Source organism: Manis pentadactyla, chromosome 3, assembly GCF_030020395.1.
Source record: "Manis pentadactyla isolate mManPen7 chromosome 3, mManPen7.hap1, whole genome shotgun sequence".
Lineage (NCBI taxonomy): Eukaryota > Metazoa > Chordata > Mammalia > Pholidota > Manidae > Manis > Manis pentadactyla.
In genome coordinates this window covers 212300458-212323317 of record NC_080021.1, presented here as the reverse complement: position 1 = coordinate 212323317, position 22860 = coordinate 212300458, and the positions used below count along the sequence as shown (strand labels likewise).

General features: G+C 41.0%; 1 protein-coding gene across 7 annotated transcripts in view; it reads left to right on the top strand.

The window, feature by feature from the left end:
- The window catches only part of MAPKAP1 (MAPK associated protein 1), a 232540-nt gene that overhangs the window by 172949 nt on the left and 36731 nt on the right, over positions 1-22860 (top strand). For 6 of the 7 annotated variants that reach the window (XM_057499032.1, XM_057499026.1, XM_057499028.1 and 3 more), the window contains 2 exons: positions 3357-3464; positions 20471-20611. In XM_057499032.1, coding sequence (XP_057355015.1) covers positions 3357-3464; positions 20471-20611 — 249 coding nt within the window. The remainder of the gene's footprint in view (positions 1-3356; positions 3465-20470; positions 20612-22860) is intronic. The other variant, XM_057499029.1, reaches the window with a different exon arrangement.

Below are 22860 nucleotides of genomic sequence, written 5' to 3'. Positions count from 1 at the left end.
GTTGTTCTTTAACTTTTATGGAAGAGCAGGGAGATGACACTCAGAATTTCAGTTACTGACAAAACCGGGCACATACAGGAATATTCTTAAGGAAAGATAGGAAGAGAGTCTCCCTGGACAGATAGAAAGATAAGGTGATCCTGTCTTCATAAGGATCCAGGATACAGACATAGCCTGGGTTATTTAGCATGTATGGGTTTCATTAAAATAAATTATTTCAGATCATTTTCATTTTGAATTTATAGAAACCACAAATTAAGTGATTCAGACCCAACTGAATCCACAAATCTACAAAACTCTATACTTATGGTATAAACTGTGGCCTTTTTATAATTGGCCAGTAATTTGTAGTTTGCAAGAGGAAGAAAGGTTCAAAATACACAAGCTTCAGAGCCGAAGACCTTTGGGTTGCATTTCTCCCTACTTCCTACCTTTGTAATCATGCACGAGCTTCTTCACCCTGCCAACCTTTAGGGTTCCTGCTAAATGAGGATAATAGTATTTGTCATTTAGAGTTGGTGTGAGGATTTAGTAAGGTAACATATGTAGAGTGTTTGGCTCATAATGGTCATTCACTAGTGAGAGTCATCATTATATTAGGCTTCAAGAAGAAAGTCCTACAGCTACTTTCAGAAAACAATCTGTTTCAATAGAATTATCTGCAAGACCAAGAAACAAGAAAGTATATGTGGAATGGTGGCATCTATGGCTGTGAGAGTGGTATAGGGACTTGTATTTAGGGATAAGGGACCCTTCTTAGTACTCCCTGCCTCCCCTGGTTTCTCTCATCCATGTTTCCCAGGCAGCTGAGAGACTGGAAGGAGAAAGTCTGCAAAGGAGACCAGCCTGAAAAATGTAGCCAGGCCGTGGCCTCCGGTGATTGGGAAAGGTGTGGCTGGCTTACACAGAGTCCAGCTGTCAGACAGATGGGCAGCTTGAGAAGCCCAGCACCCTGTACTCTGCACTCAGAATCAGAGTGAGCATGCCAGACTGCTGTGTTAAGATGAAAATACTGATCTGCATAAACAGATAATGTCTAGTTATGATTAAATTATCGGATATGAAAGACCCATTAGAGATGCCACAATGTGTGGTAATTACAGTATCCTCAGGAAAATGGCATAGTAAGAAATCAGAGGACTTGTAGCATATATGATGATTTTAAATTATAAATGTAGCCCTTATTTATTATAGGAAATGTGAAAAATACAGAAAAACAGGAAAAATTAAAAATATTCATTATGCCACTATCACCATGATTTACATTTTGGAAATAACCTTCTGGTCTTTTTTTCCCCCATGAATTTACATATATTCTTCATAATTGCAATCATACTGAAACCTGTTTTATAAAGTTACATATTTATACACCATCACTTTTATTATTTTCATGATATTTCATAATATTTTGTTTACCCCAGTCCCCCTGTTGTTAGATCTAGGTTGTTACCTAATTTTGGCTATCATAAAATAATGAATTTTTGTAGCTAAACTTTATACCCAGATATCACTGCAAATTCAAATTTAGAGGTGGCTGTCAGTTACCTCACAAAGTGTGTTGCTGGGAGGTAGTGGGGGTGGGGTAGTCAAGATCACTTAACAGGCTGGCATCTTGCAAAGCTCTCTAGGTTCAGGGATGGCGCTTCTCTTTCTGATGGAAAAAAGAGGCCCACAGCTGTGAAAGGAGGTGTCAGAGACTGGGGAGAGAGGAAAGGAGAGGGTGCATAGGAATCTCTCACCAGCTAAGTTTTCTTTTAAGTTTAGCTGGGCATGATTTTCCTGTGATGACTTCTACCAGCAGTGATCAGCAGCAGACACATGCCTGGTAACTGACAGATGTCACTGACAGATGATGAGTAACAGAGTCTAAGAATTTACCTGTATGTCCGTACTTTTGCTTAATATTTTTGAAATTAAAATATAACGGTTTAATTTTGAAATAGAATACCTTCTTGACCTGAATCCAGTATAGTTGGGTTTCTAATAATTGTATAGAAGTTTAAGCATGTGTTTGCTTAAATAGTTGTGTGTTTTAAGCATTGTCTACTTAGTAAAGGTTTAAAAGGTATAAGTAGTATAAAAAAGACTAATGTATGTAAGAACCCTAAGAATTGGCAGAAGTGCTAATTGAACACCACGTAGAGAAAAGACCAGATAGATCATGAAACTGAAATGAAACTACAGTGCTGCACGTGAACGCAGAACATGGGCGAGGAGAATGACTTGAGATGCGTGACGTGCCTTAGACTGGTGGAGGAAAAGTACTGATGTGAATAACAAGTTGACAACAGCTGAAGAACATACCTAAAAATATGTGTCCGCCTGGGAGTCATGTAAGGCCTCTGATGCTTTCCTCAGATCTCTTACACCACTCCGTCTGACCAAACATGCCTTTCAGGGTCAAAATAGTAAGACAGCTTCTCAAGCTTCTGATCTTTTCAATAACCATTAACAATGAGAGCAGTTTTTCAAATCTGACCATTGGACCCATTAGGTGTTATCTGAGAAGAACAAGATTGCATTTGGTTTACAAATAAATATGTGAATAAATGTGTAAAATGCCCTGGTATTTTATTAAGGTCTGCCACACCCTCCTGTGTGACAAAGGATAGCTAGTATTCCTGGCGTCTCCTAACACTCAGTCTGTTTTTTCATAAATGTTTCAACAAAAACATGAATCAGCAGCCACTGTCTATCATTGTAACCGGAAACCTGAGATTTATATTTTTAACCTCACCTACTTTAAAAAAAGTTTTTTTTCAGCTGTCATCATGTTAGAATTCTAAATATACCTTATTCCTGCTTATAACTGATTATTATATAATGAATTATATAATATAAAATAGTATTATATAGATATATAATACTATCATATGTAATAATACATAATGATTATTAAGAATTCTATAGGAGTGCCTCCTCTGAGGCAGGTACATTGCTAAACAAGTATTTTTCCTCTGTCATCTCTAATCTTCACAACAGTCCTTCAAGGTATAAGTATTCCCATATTACATACTAGGAAACAGGGTCAGAGGGGCTAATAGGTTACCTGCTTATATCTGAGAAACCATATAGCCACATTGTGATTCCAGGCCAGTCTGGCTCAAAAGCCATCTACCTCTCACCTTGTTTGGGGGTGAACTGCTAGAAAATAAACCTGATAATGGAATAGACAAGTATGTGGAACCCTTGTGGGAAAAAAACGCTTACTTTTCCATTTTGGATAGCCAGACCCTCAAGACAGACATCAGCGTTTTCCTAATGCCTTAGCACTGTTGGCCAGTATGTGGTGTTTTTCAGTGTTAAATTCACTATTTCAGACTTCCTCCCCTCCTCCTGCCCCTTTGATCTTCCAGGCCCTCAGTACCGCCTGGAGAAGCAGTGCGAGCCCAACGTCGCCGTGGACCTGGAGAGCACTTTGGAGAGCCAGAGCGCGTGGGAGTTCTGCCTGGTCCGCGAGAACAGTACGTTGGCCGCCTTGCTCCGCGCTGCTTTGTCCGTTGCAGTCATGCGCAGAAGTCGCGTTTGGGAGCGCTCACTGGTCTGGCTTCCCCGGGCAGATTTGAAGTGACTTTGTTTTCTAAGGCAGACCTCAGCCTTCGTGCCAAAAGTATATCCCAGAGTGAAATGATTGATTTCATGCTTTTTGGTAAAGAGCCTGCATCTTGTTTAGCACTCTGTGGTTAATATTTTTCTGTTAAACTGTGTCTTCCTGGGTTAGGAGAAGCCCTGGAAATAGCTTAGAAACGTGAGATCTTTTCTGAAGCAAAGTCTATTTTTTATATAAAACAATAGGCCCTGTCAGTTGAGACATAAAGTTTTAGAAAATTCCATTTGCATACTCGTAACAGGAGGCAGTGTAGTGTAAATCTCTTTAAAACTTCAGTTAATCTCTTTCATTCTCTCTTTAGTGTTTGAGTTGTCAATCTTTGCCCTTCCTGTGCTCTGTACTCCCATTGATGTAAGGGGCAAATGACATGTGAAAGCTGCGATTATAACAGCTAACTCTCATTGGTCATTCCTGCATCAGGGCTTTTACACAGGTGTTTCTTCTTTGTGGAATGTTCTTCCTCCACTCTGGTTAACTGTTTTTCATCCTTTGTCTCAGTTTTTAGTGTCACATCTTCAAAGAGGCCACCCGTGATCTCCCTGTTCTCCCTCACCTAACCTGATCAACCTCTTATTTGTGTCCCCATTATATTCTGTCATCACGCATACTACTTTTTCTTCATTGCATATATTTCTGTTTGTAATTATATTTTTTCTAATATTGTGTAACTGTGTATCTCACTCAGCAGATTGTCAGTTCTATGAGGTGTCCCTGACCCATACCAGGTTGCTCTTCATTAATTCAGCAAATATTCACCCATCACCCACTATGGGCCATGTGCTGTGGGAGCTCAATACAGATTGCATGAGTGAGTGAATGACATTTTTTTAGTCATGCCACTGACTCTCTAATCAAGACCAAGCTGCTGCTCGTTGACCAGGGCCCCTGACACCCTCTTCTGGAGAAGCGCTCACAAAATTCACCAGGAAGGTGAAATGTGCTTTTTGCATTTAACAGCAAATTCTTGAACGCAGAAGGTTGGTTACAACCAGCTGTAAGTTTCTTATATAAATAAATTAATTAAAATCATTTGGATTTCTAAAAGGTCCAAGAAATTCAAGCAAGTGGTAAACAGGTAAAAATATTCATCCATATCAACTATCCAAGCTATCAACTTTTTTTCCTTTCTTTTTAAAATTAAGGTATCATTGATACACAATCTCATAAAGGTTTCACATGAGCGGCATTGTGATTACTACATTCACCCATATTATCAAGTTCCCCCACACACACCCCATTGCAGTCACTGTCCATCAGTGTAGTAAGATGCTATAGAGTCACTACTTGTCTTCTCTGTTCTATCCTGCCTTCCCTGTGACCTCCCTACTTTATGTGTGCTAATCACAATGCCCCTTAATCCCTTTCTCCCTCCCTCCCACCCATCCTCCCCACCCCCTTCCCTTTGGTAACCACTAGTCCCTTCTTGGAGTCTGAGTCTGCTGCTGTTTTGTTCCTTCAGTTTTCAAGCTATGAACTTTTTAAAAAAACACTTTTCATCTATCAAGTAAGCCAGGTATTGCAAAAGGAGTCCTCATTGCTGGGTAGAATACAAGGAAATAGACATACTCAAACACTAGTGACTATATCACAAGTTAATAAAATGTAGCTGGAAATACCATGAGACCTAAAAATGTTACCCAGGATTTCTGTATTTGGAACTCTACCTTAAGGAGAAAAGATCTATATATAATGATAGTTGTTAGATTCTAATACCTCACATTGGAAAAGTAGTCAAAAAACTTATGTATACCCCTGTATTGGCAAATTATGCAGGGAGGGCATCACCTTTTGCTAAAGGCAGACTAAGTGAGCAGCTTCTCCCACTAAAGGTAACTTAAAAGATGATTAAAATATGCAAATCATCATCTAAAGTCATCAGAGAGCACAAGATAGAAAATAATGAGTGGCCTGTGTCTGGGAGAAGATTGAACCAAAGGTAAGATCAACACCTAGGACTGGTTTTGCATCATTTGATTTGTAGCCTGAAGTACTTAACAGAAATTTTATAACCTTTCAATTATATATTAAAAAGGAAGAAAGGCCAAAAAATACTAAGCTAAGCATTCAACAACAAAAATTAGAAAAGAAACTTACAGAGAATAAAAGGAAGCAAGAAAGATAAGAGCAGAAATTTAGGGACACCAAAACCCTAAGTTGGTTCTTTGAAAAGAGTAATAAAATTGCTAAACCTCTGATGAATTGAACCAAGAACAAGGAAGAGAAACAACAGAGAAACACAAACAGTAACAGTAATGAAAAGGAGGTACACTACAGATTCTACAGTCATTAAACAGATAAAAAGATGAGATTATTTTGAAGAATTCCAATACCAAAAGCTGTGAAAATGAAGGTGAAAAGGACAAATTCCAAACAAAAGATAACTTACTGAAATTGACACAAAAAGAAATAGAAAACTTGAATATTCCTGTAACTATTCTGAAAAATCGAGTTTGTGATTAAAAACCTTCACACAGAGAAAATTGAAGCCCAGATATCTTCATGGAGCTAGTTCTACCAAACACCTAAGGACAGATAACTCCGATCTTATATCAGCTGTTCCAGTTCATTTTAAGAGGCTGTCATAATCTGGTTACCAAATCCTACATAAAGACCATACAAGAAAGAAAAATTTTGGACCAATCTTAAGCAGATGTAAATATTGTAACCAAAATATCAACAAACTGAATCCAGCATCATATTAAAAACATATATATAGCATTCCCAGGTTGGGTTTATTCTAGTAGTACAAGGTTAGTTTAACATTAGAAAAACCCAGTCAATATAATTTGCTACAGTAACAGATTAAAAGGAGATCTCAGCCATTGTAAGTTGTGTTTAGAGTTATCATTACAGGAGAAATAACTTTGATGTAATATCAAAAGGGGAAAATGTCAAGGATATAAAAACACATATAGACTAACCTCAACTATGTAAAAATGAAACAAAAACAATAGAATAAAAACCGGAAGAAAAATGACAAAATATTAATAGTGGTTGTCTCTGGTTGGCAGGACTCTGGGTAATTCATTTTCTTTCTTCTTTATATTTTACTCACTTTTTCCAGAATTTCTAAAATAATCATGCATGACTTCCTAATAAGGAAAAGCAAGCAAACAATAAAGGCAAGTTTACATAGATAAAGATTATGCAATGAGAGCATCTCTTAGTTTAACAATTCTTGTGACTCTTGAAATCTCAAACCATTTATAGTACCATACCATGGCACACCAAAGGAAGATTGGTAACAACACACCCTTTGTAACTTGCTTATCTGACTTTTTTTAACCTGATATAAATGGGTAATCCATTATTCTCTGTCATTTTCTTTTGTTCTTTAAAGAACCTTATCTACAGCACACATATAGGAACTCTGTAGTGGGTTCTGTTACAGAATGTTGACCCCTTGTTATATGAATAAGGTAAAATGTTATTTATTAGTGTCTTGGTAAACTTTTTGGATATGTAATACTCATGTAAAAAACGTTTCAGATAACAAAGTTTCTGTATTGAAAACTTTGCCTCTCTTCCTTCCTGAATCCCTTCCCAGAGACAACAGTTGCTGCCACTTTCTTCAGTATCTTGCCAGGGATCATCTGTGTATACTCAGACATATTATGCATATAGATTTGAATATCCCCACATATATATATATATATATAGACAGACATACAGGATATACACACACATTTGTATTCCCCCTTTTTTAAGAACAAATAGTAGCAAACTATCATGTGTTCTATTTTTTCTTTTATTAAAAAACAATATAGTCGTTATTACACAATCAGCTTACATAAATTCACCTCCTTTTCACTGCTGTGCAATATTCCACAATATTCTGTGATTTCACATTAGCTTTTTTTTCCCTCTTTAAAGATGAGGCCCAACTTCCTTAGACTAGGAAAGAAGCTGTGAGGATTGGTGGTTAAAGGTTTGAAATCTGGGTGCCTGTTCTCAATCCATTTCTAATTTATTTTCACACAAATAACTTGTGTGATGTCTGTGAGCCTCAGCATCCCCATCTTAAAGAATTTGCGAGGAATTTCAGTTCATGAACTCTGAGTCAAAATCCCTGTGATAGTGGAGAAATCCCTTACCAGCATTTACACAGGGCACAAATCAGTCAGTGGTTTGGGATCAATGAAATATTATAATTAGTCTTTGTAAAATGGAAGTAAATTAAAGAACAATTTATTCTTTTTTATAGAAATGGTTTTTAAATGTATACTTTTTAATTTTTAAATAGAAATTGCAATCAGAAACCAAATTTTGTTCTCCAGTAGCTACCTATGAGTTGGATTGAGACAAAGAAAAATACTTCAAAACTAAAATTTTTTCACTTTTGTTGGTAATATTTGATCAGGACAGGCTTGCTATCCTTAAAACCATTTTAGGAGTGAACTAAATTATGAGTATCTATTATGCATTGGTTAAAAGATAAGCCATCAAGCCAGACTGCCTTAGTTTACATTCTGGCCCTGCCACTTAATGGCTGTGTGACCTTGGACCTTACTGGAAGCTTACTTAATTTCTTTTGGGTAGTTTATCAACCTCACAAGGTTGATAGGAAGATTCAGTGAGTTTTAGTAATCAAAGAGCTCTTAGAATGGTGGCTGGCACATAATAGACACTCAATAAGTGTTCACTGTAATTAATAAATAGTGAAAGCAGCTTTCTGTGGCTCACAGGACAGATGGGCCGCAGGTGTGGAGGTCTGGAATCATGGCACTGTCAGGGCTGTCAAGGAGGTGTACGATGATGGGAGGGGGGGATGCAGAATGGGGGTGGGTGGGCAGGTCTCTAAGTCTGTCACAGGAGACTTAGAAGCAGGCTACTTTCCGGCAAGTGTGCTTGGTGTGCCAGAAGAGATGTGTAGCTCCTAAGTAAAACCATTTGATTGAGAAGACTGCCATAAGGGTGGATAAAAGCCTTTCAGTTTTTTTCCTAGGGATAGGCATAGTTTTTGTATCCAACACATCAAAAGATGCTTTTTAAATTACTTATTCAGGTCATCTACTGTAAGGCATTGTGCTAGACATTCTGCAAATGCTCTCTCTCCTTATTTTCACAACCACCCTACAAGATAATATTCCAGTTGTGGAGAGAGGTTGTGACTTGCCCAAAATTAGCTAGCCAGACCCAGAATTCAAAGTCAGCTGTTTGATTCCATAGCCCCCTGAGGTTGTTGATAAAACAACCTCAATCTTCAGTCCTCAGGACTGTGATGGCAGTTGTCTTTATACACTATAAAAGAGAAGCTTGCAAATGAAGCTGATACGACAAGAGTGTCTGTCTAGGGACTGAGAGCTAACATTTGTGCTTGGATCTTGGCCTAAATAAGAAAATGACAAGCCAAAGTCCTTGAGCCTTCCAGTTTGCATTCTTGTCTGATAATCTACCACATCCTTCAGCCAACTGTCTGCTAGAAGCTGGAATCAGACCAGAAGAAAGCATGAGTACACTACGGAGAGAGTGTATCATTAGAAGACTGCCATTCTTGTCCAAGCATCTATATAAATCCTGGCATCAACTGAGCCTCGATTTCCTTTCCTGCCCAGTGTTGCCAGTGACCTTTTCTCCTACCCACTGGGTGGTCTTTAGAAGAAACATGCAGCTCGACCCAACTATTCTTTCAACAGCTCCCAGAGAGAAACACGGCAAGCGTCTCTCTCTAACATAGCCTCCAGATTAAACTGGCTTTGTGGAACCAACCAAATGTCAGATACTGTGTCTTCCCTGTTTTACCACTCACTGGTCTGTTCTTAGAGTAGTTCAGCATCTTGGATGAAGCAGTGCAGCCTCTCAACTGCACACACCATGTCACCTCTCATCCTTGGTTTCCTGTGTAAGTGTGGGTGGCTCAATCAGTTTCACAAAGTTTTTTTGAGGATTCAATGAGATACAATTGCTATCATTATAATAACCTTTTAGGCCAATGTGTTCACCATCTTCACAGAAGAAACTGAGGCTAAGGCTAATTTGCTCGTGATCACATGACCAATAATAATACTGATGACCACATGAATAATAATAATAATAATAATAATACCATGTCTTCTGTCCATTAAGTCTACTGAAACAGTTGAATCTAATTATTTTATTTCCTGAGTAGAAGTTGCTATACAAAGAGGCTTCATTGCTTTAAAGGTCATTTCAACCTCCTTTAATCTCCTTTTCAAGGAGATCTTCCATTATTTTAGTACCTTATTAAAATTCTTAATTTCCTTAATATAAGGCTATACTGAGGAAGGGCCTCAACTCCAAGTGGACAGTCACCTGGATAAGTGGACCATGGCAGGGGAGAGTATCTGTGGGACCCTGTTTCACCTCCTTTAGTTTCCTCTTAAAAACCAGGAGAGAAGGCAACTCATCCTAGAAGCCTCTGTAGACTACTGGCTGCTCCTCAGGAGAGGAGAGTCCCTCTCCTTACCCTGTCTGATCCCTGATTCCACTGGAGGGATTTGCCTACTCCCACGCCAGATTGTCAGCCCCCATCTCCTGAGTCAGGGCGGACCGAGACACAGCTCCCTCTGCACCGCTCTGCCTGTGGCCATCTGTGGTCCACGTCTCTGACGGAGTGAGCCTCCCGAGTCCCAGCACACTTCTTGCCAGGGCTCCAAGGGGCAAGTATTCCGTGGCTGTTAAAGAGAACTTGGGGTTCAGGTGAACCTTGTTACCTTTATACCTCATGTTACAGGGGTTTCTTCACCGTGGTACTTGACCTCCCCTACCCAGTCACCCCCACCCCAAGCCAATACTACTAAATGTAAAAGGGGACTGGAGACAGGGAATGGCTGTTTGCTTATCCTGGTGTTTTCAGCTCCTCCTCGTGGTGCTTATTCATAGTGGGCCAGTTTTTCCTGCCCTATGTGCTCTGTGCCAGCCCTGGAGACTCCCTGGTGGTTCCATTTGGCTTCTGGAGGCTTTGCCTTCATCAGTTACAAATTACTAATCTTTTCCATTTCTGTCATGTGACTTTAATACCAGGGTTTTAAGCCTCTTTCATTACACCACCACAGTAGTCTTCAAATGCAAAAGAAAATATGATCGTACAAATAAACTCTATTTACAAATGGAAATACCTTGTGTTTGTGGTACATATTTTAGGTGAACTGCTCAAAGCCAGTTCCTGTCTGCCTTTGGTGGGGGAAAAGTGTTCACTGTAAGGAATTTTCTATATGGGTGAGGGTTTTTTCAAGAAGATAGTGAGTAATAGCTCCCTGCTTGCTACATGCTAACAGAGTTTAAATGAAACAGAAACGTGATCCCCAATATACAAGTACCTGTGAATACCTGTGTGTCTTTGCATCTTGCTGTCCGGTTAATGTGGGCGGGCTGGCAGTGTGTTGCAGGGGGAAAGGCAAGATGTTTGGAGCCGTGTGTGACTTGGGGCAATTCCTTCTCTGTGGGTTCCGTCTCCCCATCTGTAGAATGTGTTGGTCATCACTACCTTATATGGTTGTTAGGAAGATGAAAAGAGATTGTGTACATCAAAAGCACTGAGTAAAGTGCAACGCCCAGTGTGGGTGTTGGCCATTCCCTGTGTTGGTGGGTTTGTGTGCCTGAGACACGGGGCGAGCTCCTGTGTCCAGATACCACAGCCTGTCTGCACGTGTATGTGGTGGCCTGTTCCCTTCAGCTATTCCTGTTTTCCCTCTAGCCCTTAGGCTTCCTACAGGCCCCTTTGGGCAATGGCCAGCACCTGCCACCAATAGGTGATACCAAAGGGCAAAAAGCGCTAACTTCTACTAGAAGCAGACGTGTGCCCTGTCCATACCTACTTCAGTAATGAATGTCTGGAATGTGCTGTGTGGACTGAGAAATTCCACATGAATTACATTTTTCATTCTCTCCCTTTCTTGAAACTTCCCCCCTTTTCATTTTATCATTAGGTAGTAATCAGTATTCAAGGGAAATTGGTCTTAATATATTGAAATTGGTTAAGTGCATTTAGACCTGTACCACAGCCAATGTCTTATTGGAAAATGTAATTGGGGGCTCTGTGTATGTAATTAATTGAATTACAATTAAGAACTTTCATTAAACGGTACACTGGTACATTAGAGCAGTAAGGAAACATGTTTGACGAGCCACAAACCCTGTATGGGCTCCAAGTGAGGGCACAGAGATTTGTGTCCCTCTGGTAGACCCCTGGCCCTAGGATCCACCCTGCAGCCCCTGACTGATGGTTTGGTAATGCACCAGGTAGCATTTCTGCAGTGACTCCCACATGGAAGATGGGGTTCTTCCAGTCTGTATGCCCTCAGTCTCTGACTCTGAAGTCAGGGAGAGAGATGACTGTGTTGATCAAATATTACAGTTCTTAGATATTTTGTCATATAAATTGTCAAAAATGCCAGGCTCCTTAGAAGACCACATACTTTTCCTGTGTTTTGAACAGTAGTATAGATACATAGTAAGAAGAGGAAGTGATGGGAATTCTCTCATCTAACTTCCAAGCAAACCTATAATGAATTGATAGTCTGGTCCGCACCCTTGAACAGTCATGCTTTGTCCTCTTCATCCTCTGAAGAGTGTTTGGCTTTCACTCTGGGCACGTACTTGTTCATTCATTCCCCCACCATTGATGGCGTCCTCTAGACCAGCCAGTGTGCTGGCGTGGGAGAGAGAAGTGCCCCCCCTTCCCTAAGTCAGGGAGCCCACACGTTGTGGCAAGTGCTACCAAGGGTGTAAAAAAGTGTATAGCATGTGGTGAGAGCAGGAGGAGAGAGCTTCCATGAGGAAGAATAAAGAGGAATTAGGTAATGAGTAAGAGAAGAATGTTCCAGGCCAAGGGACTGTTCTGAAGGCCTTGAAGAAGAGCTTGGCATATCTGGGATTGAATGGAAGGAGTGGAGTGAAATGGGCGAGGGAGAGAGTGCTGAAAGCTGAGGCTGAGGGATGGGCAGGGTCTAGAATGAAGCCTACAGGCCCCCTTCCGTGATCTCCTTTTAGAAATTCTACAAACTTGAAACCATTTCTTTCTGATCACCTCATAAAACAAGATTTCCCTGATTTATTGAGGGTCTGAAATCTCCCTGTGGAAAGGCTCTGACTCCAAGAGCTGAATCAGTTAGGTGCTGACAGCGAGGATCCCTCCCCTGGTTGTAGCATGGCAGATTCGGTGAAGGGTATATCCTGATGTGATCCTGATGGCTTTGAAGAGATTACTACAGAGGAGCGCACATGTGCACACGTGTGTGTTACAGTATGTCACCTATTGATTATTTTTTAGAGACCAGCAAAAATGACTAGTAACCGAAGGGAAGTGTTTAATAGAAGAGAAGTTTGGGGCTTATGAGGCTTTGGGGACTTAAAAGGCCTTTGGGGGAAAAAAGCAAAAACATGATGGATGGAGAGCTAAGCAAGAGTTTTCTCCTTGACTCATTTATGCATCCTGCTTTGAGTCTTTAAGGAGTGGAGAACGTTAGGTTTTATCTCTGATTCTTTGTTCTGGTTTGATTGTCTTCTCCTTAGATAACTGTTATAGCCCATGGATTTGGACATTCCCAGCCTATCGAATAGTTTTTATCTAAGGGGTTATGTGGTAGTTAAGGGCACGTTTTTGGAATTAGACCTGGGTTGAGTTCCCATCTCCAGTTTATACTAGTTGTATGGCTATACTAGCAGGATAACATTCTGAACCTCGTGTTTCTCACCTATAGAAAGAGGGTACTAATATACAACTTAAAAGGGCATTGAGAAAATTAATGGAAATAGTGTATTTAAAGTACTAAGCATAGTGTCTGGCATATAATAAATACTCAGTAAATGTTAACTGTTGTTTAGGCAGTATCTCAGGCTGCTGGGTTGTCTGAACGGAAAACTAGGGATGATGTATTCGGGTTTTATTAACAGAGGTAAACTAGGAATGGTGCATTAGGTTCTATTAACCAAGGTAAATACAGGGGATGGTGTACAAACTCGGGTATTGTTACAGTTAACCTGTGTTGCATCAAACTTCATGCAACCAACAACATTGTTAAACATCTACTATGTGCTCTGTAGGATAAAATAGTCCTGCCCTCAAAAGAGGTCACTGTCCAGGAGGGGCCTACAGATGCTTATCATGTAAGAGACTTATCATAAGAACCTTCAGGGCTGCAGGATTTCAGGAGAGGGAATAGGGAAGATTATAGACTAGACCTTGAAGTGTATAAAATTTTGAGTGGGAAGGACATTCTGACCAGATGGTATAACCTGAGCAAAGTGCAGTTTAGCTGAAGCAGGGATTTTTCTATGCAGGGAGTAGCCATGAGGCATCAGGATACGGGGGCGGAAGATGGTTTATTTACTCTTCATTCAGTTGGTTATTTGGGCAGCGGTTTTTTAATGTGTGCAGTGTTCTGAGGCGGGTACTTCCTCTGGCTTTGAAGAACCTCTTCCCTTCCACCCACCACCATTTTATTTCCCATTACTCCCCTTCATACACTCTCCGCTCCAGCCAAATGCAAACACTTGCTCTTCCCTTACTTGTACCCACACTTTGTGGCCTGCTTTTCTCGTACCACTCCTTCTGTGGATTGCCAGTCACCTTCCCACCACCTAGGAGCCCTGCTGCCCTCCTGTGCCTGAAGCGCTAGCACAGCCCCTGGTGTGTGGTTGGTGCTGGGTGCCCGTGAGCCGGGAGGAACTGTCAGCAGTGCTGTCGTGCCACGCAGTTTAAAGGGGAGGATGTAACAGAGGTCATCAGTCTTGTGGTTGAGTTCTGGAATAGACCTTTCTGGAGAACAGAGATTGAAGCACTTTAACTTACAACTACATTAGAGCTTTTAGACTTAGTTCTAAGACTCATTGAACCTTAAAGCTTAAGTCTCATGTAGTTTATACCTGAACACAAGTCATTTGTCAGTAGCATACAGTGAGTTCATCTGAATTGTGATTTAATGATTAGTGCCCGTTTGTCTGACAAAAAGTTAGATATGTACCTCTAAGTGTCTCCCTGAGTTCCAGTGAAATCATGTATATGATACCTTTTAAACTATAAAACAATATTAGTTTTAATTATCCTTGATCTGATCACCTGACAACAAGCTTGTTACCTTTATAACGTATAGACAAGCTTTCTGTGTTGCCAGGTATGTAACGCAAGTACCCAGATGTAACTTCTCTTTCACTTCTCATCATTATTGTCCAAATGGACATGCAGGAACAATGAAAATGAGGCATAAAAACCAATAAAGGCGGCAGGTCTCAAGTTTTTGGACATAGACCTCATTACACTTAAAAATTACTGAGAATCCCAAGAGCTTTTGTTTATTGGGTTGTCTCTATTTATTAGGAATAAAAGTTGTGAAATTTGAAAATATGTATTAATTCACTTAAAAAGCAACAGTAAGTCCATTGCATGTTAATGTAACAAATTTTTATGAAAAATAACTTTTAAAAATTTAATGAGAAGAGTGACACTGTTTTGTTTTTTCTATTGACTAATCACTGGAATCAGTGGTTGCTGTTTTGTATTCTGCAAATTTCTATAATGTCTGCATTTATACAAGACACTGGGTTTTCATATCTACTTCTGCATTCAGTCTGTTGTAGTAGATTGTTTTGGTTGAAGCATATCAAGAAAATGTGGCCTAGCGCAGATATGTTGTTGGGAAAGGGAGGAGTACTTCAAGAGCCTTTTCAGATGATAGTGGATATTAGTTCTCATTACTGTACCAAAAAGCTCACGTGATAGTTTCTTGAAGGTTAGTTGTAATGTGCAGTCAGAATCATACCAGTGAATTTGCTATTACTTTGTGCACTTATAAGATAATAAGCATGAAAAGGGCAAATAATGTCTTGCTATTATTATGAAAATAGTTATGGAGCTAAAGTACCCCCAGAAGGGTTCTTGAGGATCCCCCCTTCTGGTGGGTCCTGGACTGCACTTTGAGGACACTGATTTAGAGTTTACGGTTACCCATGCAGTCTCTCTCCTTGCTGCTGCCGGTAGGGATGTGTGAGGTGGGAGGAAAGAGGGCAGCAGAAGGAACAGGCTCCAGAGTCCGACAGAGCTGTCCCAGCTCTGCCACTTCCCAACAGTGGAACCTGGGAGCAAGGTTTTGGCTCACTCTTGACCCTTCGGCGTCAGAGCTAGGATTTGCATCTACACTCTGAACTGTGTGTTCTGGGTGCCTTCCAATGTTATTAAGCCCCAGTGCCACTCCCCAGCCCTTGGCTTTCCCAGGACCTCCTCTTTGTTTCTTTGCTGCGGGCCCTAGACGCCACTCACCACCTCCTCTCTGCTGCTGTCTGCCCCCTCCTGTCCTGGCCTGCTTTGGCCATTAAGATAGTTGCCGTTCCTCATTTGCTCCTTCCTGATTCCTTAGACAGTTGAGCTCCTCCCTCTCCTAGGTGTTCTGCTTGTCCCTCAAATCTTTACACATTGTGAATGTAGCCTCTCATTATTCCACAGCTTGTTGTCCGTCCATTTGAGCTCTGGTGCTCAAGTCACTTGTAGGCCCCACCCCAAAATTTGATCTATCACAATACATCTTTGAGTTATTGCAGCTCCAGCGTTTTGACATAATACATTATGGTAATCCATGGCACATAGAGACATTAACACTCCCGACTTTGACAAAATACATTGTGAAGTCTTTGAAGGCACCATTACAATTCATCTTGTCATTCACGAGGAGACCCAGTTCAGCATTATTGTAGACGAACACAGTGTGGCTTTTGTTTCACTTAATTGGTTGTGACCTCCTTAATTGCTAATTTAACAAAATACCAAAGGGTTGTATTTCAATTAAATTAACCGTTTGGGGAGTGGTTCTTTTAAAAAATATGTTTATTTTTCAGACATTCTGGTTCTCGCTACTTTTCCCTTTGAGTAGCTAAAAATGTCTTCTCTTGAACAGAAATGGGTTTTTAAATGTGAAGTTGATAATACAGTAATGTTAATATGCAAATGGTGCAGTGCCAAACATCTTTCATGTATGGTTGGGTTCACACCTTTCTCTAAGGATACAAACAGTAAAGTAATGCAAAGTCATAGACCTTTTCTGGTCCAAAACATGTTTTTGGTGTAAGACTCTGCTTAAGAGGTTCGTCTTTAGATAAAGCATCTGTTGCACGTGCTATTTTGGGGGCATTTTTCTCTCTGTATTCTGTAACAAGTTTTATAAACTCCTCAAGATCAGGAACCCTGCCTTATCCTCACCAGTGACAGCCTAGCATCCTGCTGGCATAAAGAGAGTAGTTGCAGATCGCATGGCTGGCTGACCTGTACACACAGACCTGCCCCCTCCAAGCAGGGGCACTCCTGAGCCTCCTCTGAGCCAGGGCTCTGGAACTCTGAGACCAGAAGCTGTTCCATTGAGCAGGCGCCCTGCTTTGGGGTGAGCAGTGTATCCTAGAGGCGGAGTGCAGGACTGTTCCTTCTCTACGTCATCAAAGCAAACACACCCCTTATCATCTGAGGCAAGGCTCAGAACTCACCCAAGTATCAGGGGGACTTAAATCCTCGAGTGGGATATGAATTTACACTGTCAGAGAGTAGAAGGTCAGTGCAAGAAGCATTAGTGTGTTGAGCCAGCTCCAGCTATTTAAGTCTTAAACAAAATTAATATAAAGAAATTGACAAGCCTTGCTGGTTATTCCATAGCTTTAAGACCTCTACTAAAATCCTATCATCTCATCTGCCCATTATTAACATTTCAGCAAAATATAAAGTTTTCATTAATCTCCCACAGCAAATTTAGGAGTGAAAACTGGCACTTGTTTGAGCTTTTAGGACTACATTAGCTGGTGTATTAAACAAAATATGTCATTCTTCAGTAGCTTCTGTAAGAAGCTAAATCAATTTCCAGCCATATTTATGCACCACTTTATCTAAAAGCATCTGAATTATCATTTACAGCTAAGATGCTTTATTAGCAGCTGGCATTGAAATTGCTCAGTAAAAAATTATATGTCACGTTATAGTAATTTTTAAATTGGTTTTAATCCAACATCATAAAATGGAAAACTCTTAAGTGTTTGGATTTTTTTTCTAAAATAATTGGCATTTTAGCATAATGAGCTGTTACCTCTTCTCAAATCAAATACCTGTAATATTTAGAAAATATTTAATAGTAAAGAAAACAAGTTCTTGAGCTAAGTTGTATCTAATCATGGCATCTTCTCAGAAAAGATGTCTAAATGATTTTTAAAACATGAAGGGATTTTACTATTTCACCAAAATGCTCCACAGTTCTCATGTATATGAAATACTCTAAAATAGAAACAAACACATCTTGGCAGTTCTGTTTCAGTAAAATGCATATTGTAGAAAGTGAATGGTTGTTTGAAACTTTAAATTCTAGCCAGCCTCTTGCTTTAGGATGGCCATTACCCAAGGGAGGGTGATGGTGATGATGGCATCTCTATCCAAAGTCAAGGTGTTCCAAAGAAAAGAAACGGAGTTACCCCGTGGCCCTTATATTGAGTGCATCTGCTAGTCCTAGCAATATGATGTTGGTTAAGACACTCAGTCTCTCAGATGCTCACCTTCCTGTGAACATGGCACCTGGCATTTACCCAGTAAATTCTTACTGAGCACTTGCTTTATCATGCGCGTGGTGGCACTGGCAGGGTCTGGGCTATCGTGGTGGGTAAAGCAGTTGCTCCACCTGCCCTCTTGGCGTGTACAGTCTAATAGCAGGGACAGATAACCCCTGTCTGATGCGTATTCTGAAGGAAAAGGCAGTGACAAGAAGTTGCTGAACTGGACCTGGGGCCTGAGTTCCGGGAATGTTTCTCTGGAGTGTCACTTAGCCGAGCTCCTCAGGAAGAGCAGGGAGGAGACCTGGAGGAATAGGCCCAGGGGGAGTGAAATGGGGGAGGGGTGGTCTGGGCAGAGGGGACAACCTGTGCAGACACTCTAAGATGAGACTGTGTTCCAGACATTCAGTGAATGGCCCATTTAGGGTGAGGCTGCATCCTTACTGAGGGCAAAGCATTATTATAGGTGCTGGAATGGTCTGGTCCAGCTGGGAAAAGTGTAGTGTTTGGAAACTGAATGCACAATTCCTGATCAATGAGTTGAGTGTGAAGGCATCAGAAACCAACTTAAAAGCTTACCCCATAAGCAATAACTGTGGGAAGGAAAACCCGGTATTTGTCAGGCTACCAGTTACCTAACAGTATTTTACAGATTTATATGCAAATCTAGAGTTTTCCACTCCTACTCTATCCCTCAGAGTTCTCTCTGAGTTTCCCTGTGGAACCATCTCTGGATGTTCAACACAAGGCCAGGGGACCCTGCTCTGGTTAGCTTCTGCTAGACAGGTGCTCCCCCTCACTACTGAGTGGTACTGTCAGCTGCATCCTCAGAAGACCACGTTTCAGACTCGGTGGAATGGGGGCAAGAGATGGTTTGACCTTGGTCTTGTGCCTTTTCCTCCCAAAGCCTCGTATTCCTCATCTGTGTAATACAGAAAATTAGAGGATTTACCAGGTTGTTACAGGCTTAAATGCATGTGTAAAGTGCTTAGCCCCAAGACTGAAGTGTAGTTAGTAAACACTCATACTTCCTAACTATTTTTTAAATATTTAAGTGAGAGCATGCTAGTTGCCTGTACTACTAGCAGAAAATAGAGAGATGAATAAGAAATTTTAGACTCCGCAAAGCTTCCAAATTAGGACAGAGTAACCACTCAATAATTCTACGGCAAAGCTGAATGTGATCCTCTATAACAAAAGAATAAAAATAATCATGACTTCTGTTCATTAAGTGTATTATGTGCTAGAGTCTAAGTACACTTGACATTCTGTGATTGGCAAAAAATGGGGATTCAAGAGAGACAAAGTCATTCACCCCAGATCATACAGCAAGTTAGAAGCAGAGCTAGGAATTGAGCCCAGGTCTGCCTGGCTCCAGAATCCAGAGTAAACAACTGCTGTGGAAATCAGGAGGAGATGGAAGGAGAGCTAGCCTGGGTGAGGTTTTGACAGGTCCAGGGTAAGGGTGAAAGAGGTGTTCTAGGCCAAGGGTACCATGTCGGCAAAGGCCCAGCCCACAGGTAGAAAAACCTGGACCTGTGAGCAGTCTGAGGAGTTGGGGGGGGCTAAGAGAAGGTAAGTGTGAGAAATGACAAGTAAAAGTGAAAATCATGTTTCAGCCAGATTATAGACAGCCTTGAGTGCTTGGCTAAAAAAAGTGCTTCATTCAGAAGGCCTTGGGAAGCAAGGGAAGATTTTTGAGCGCCAGTCTTCTTATTTGTCCCCAGTATCATGTATCAGAGTACTGAGCCATGCCCAAAGCTCTCACTAAACATTTGCTGAGTGAATGAATGGTCAGAGCTCTAGAAGGCTTTATGAATCAGGAAGTGCCGTGGTACTGGATTGCAGAGGGAGCCTGGTGGCCAGGGGCAAGTGAAGAGACTGTTCCAGCCGTCCACGTGCGAGCAGGCTCCTGCCTGAACCCGTGGAGGCTGGGGCGCGTGACAGGAAGTTGATAAACAGATGGTTTGAGAATCTTGGAAGGAACAGGGATTCTTCAAGAGCATGGCTTAGTTTTAATGATCAGGATAATTTCTAGTAGAAAAAGAAATGTAAAGTGTGACCACTCATGCTTTTGAGGATTTTGACTTAACTCTTGTGGAGACTGAGAGCTTCGGGCGAGCAGGAAGTTTTTTTCTCTTTCTATATCCCTACTGCCCAGCCAGAGGCCTGCCATAGAATAGGCAGTGTTTTTGGAATTAATTGTTGAATGATTAATATGTTACCATTCTCTGTTTACTGGAATGGCATTATTAAGTCATCGCTCAGCGTTTTCTTCTCCAAATTAAATAGCCCATATTATTTTAATTTATCCCAAAGCATTTTAAGCAGACACCATTTGCCAAGCCTCATGTATCTTTATGTGTTAAACTGCTTTTTCCTCCCCAGGTTCAAGGGCAGACGGGGTTTTTGAGGAAGATTCACAAATTGACATAGCTACAGTACAGGATATGCTTAGCAGCCACCATTACAAGTCATTCAAAGTCAGCATGATCCACAGACTGCGATTCACAACGGATGTACAGTTAGGTAAGTGCATGAGCAGGTGATGAACTGAGTCTTTTATATTGGTGGTCAGTGTAGAAACAGGGAAAGAAACAACCTGCCACTTTTATGTGACCTGAATGAAACTAACAGTAATTTGTTTTCAGAGAAAATGTTTAAACAATGAAATTTAAAGTACCTCCTTTTTCCCATCTGAGTGCTCTGTCATCGTCTTTTTAATGAAGCAGAAGATTAGACATAGAACTAACTTGAGACTCTTTTCAAGCTGACTGACTCTGTGAAGTCCCATAATTCTTTCCATGCTGTCTTCCTCTCCCAAACTATCCTTAGAACTACTTTGTGGCATTGCTGCGCGCCTTGTCCTCCTTACGTGAATTCATTGCATGTTCATTCGTGCCTTTATTCAGGAAGCTTTTTAATGATCTCAGAAGTTATATTTCGATCCTCACCAGATAATGCAGAAGTAACTTTCAATTAATATTTGGGGTTAATATGTCCCAATTAATTGCTAAATTTCTGTTTTGACTTAAACATAACAGGTGTAGAAAAAGCGTTATAGTAGTCAAACATAATGCTAATCCATCATCATCGTCATCATCATGGCTGTCATGTGTAGGTATCTGCTGGGTTCTAGACACTGTGCTCAGTGCTTTACATGCACTGCAAACTGCCTAGAAGGTAGGTATTTTTGCTGTCCCCACCTAACAGAGAAGGTAAGTGAGGTGCAGAGAGGTGATATCTCACACCCAAGCTCACACAAAACATAGGTGGTAGTGTCAGGAGCAGAACCCTGGTCTGGCCAACTTGAGTGCACCTGCTCCCCAACAAAGGATGGCAGGAGGAGAGGGGAAACAGGTATGGACGCCAGCCTTACTCCTTTGGGGAGCTGAGCTGATCCCCCTGGCTCTGCCATTGACCTCTGCCCCACTACCTCATCCTTGGCCTCATTTGCTTTATGTGTAAAGAAAGAAAATTTGAATTCTAACTCTAAGGCTCACTAATTTTATGTTTCTTGCAAATGCTCTGTGCCTCATAATAAAGTCTTTTCTAATGCAATGTTGACATTAGTCTGGCTAATTTCTAATAAGCCTCAAAAAATCTCCTCAAGTATTCCTTTGCAGCCTGACCTATAGGAACTTGAAATGTGCTACCAGTACAGGTTAGTGATTAAGAGAGGAGCGTGGGAATCACAGCTGATCTAAATTGTGGCTCTGTCAATAACCAGCTGTATTAGGCAAGTGTCTTGATCTTTCTGAGTCTCAGTTCTGTCCTGTTTAAATGGCAGTGTCAGTAGAACCAACTTCTTAGGATTGCTGTGTGGAACAAGTCGGATAGTCCCTGGGAGCACTTAGCACAGAGCCTGACAGTTGGTGAACTTCCTGTAAGTGAGAGCTGTTAGTGGAGAGGCAGTATAGTGGTAGCTTGGAGGACAGACTCAGGAGTGACAAGCCTGGTGCCTCAGTTTCCTCGTTTGTGAAATGGAGATAACATTAATTGTGGGGATGAAAGTCACCACACATGCAGAATGAAAAGGCACCTGGACCTAGCAAGTGCTTGGTGAACATCAGCTGCCCAGATGATAGTGATTCTAACAGCCTAAATGGATGAACTACCACCCAGTAACTTTGAACCAAACACAGAACCCACTTTTTTTACCCCTCTCTAGACCTGTTTCTCCCTCCTCACAAAAAAAACTCTATATATCTAAAATGACTTTTTAAATAATTGCTTCTTAAAACAAAGTTCTTAAGTATTATTCTTCCTGGGGGTGCTTTTTCTGGTATCTCTCATAGAAATAAAAACAATAAAGCTGCTCAGAAAGAAACCAAATCCAAAAGAGTAGGGGGTGGGGGAGGAAGGTACATACAATAGATACTGTTTATAACATTCAAAAGTACACAAAAAGAATCTGCTGTGTAGAAGTAATGGTGGTGGTTATCCTGGGGGAGGGGAGCTGCTGAGGTTCTGTCTCTGTTTCTGGGTGCTGATTGCCTGAGGTTGCAGACTTTGTGGAAAAGTCAAGTTATTACATGATTTGTGCACTTCCTGTTGGTATATTCTCAAGTAAAATTTTGCTAGAGTGAGAATGCTACTCAGATATCCAGTTCGTGTTTGCCTGCAGCACCTTCTCAGAACAAAGGGCCTGCTTTTTCTGAGTGGGTCTAATTTTAAGAAGCCCAGTAAGACACTGACTGCAGCCAAGATAGAGGACCAGGGTACAAGGCAGAGACCTTCCCAGGGAGGCATAATCAGAGAATCCGCCAATCAGAGAT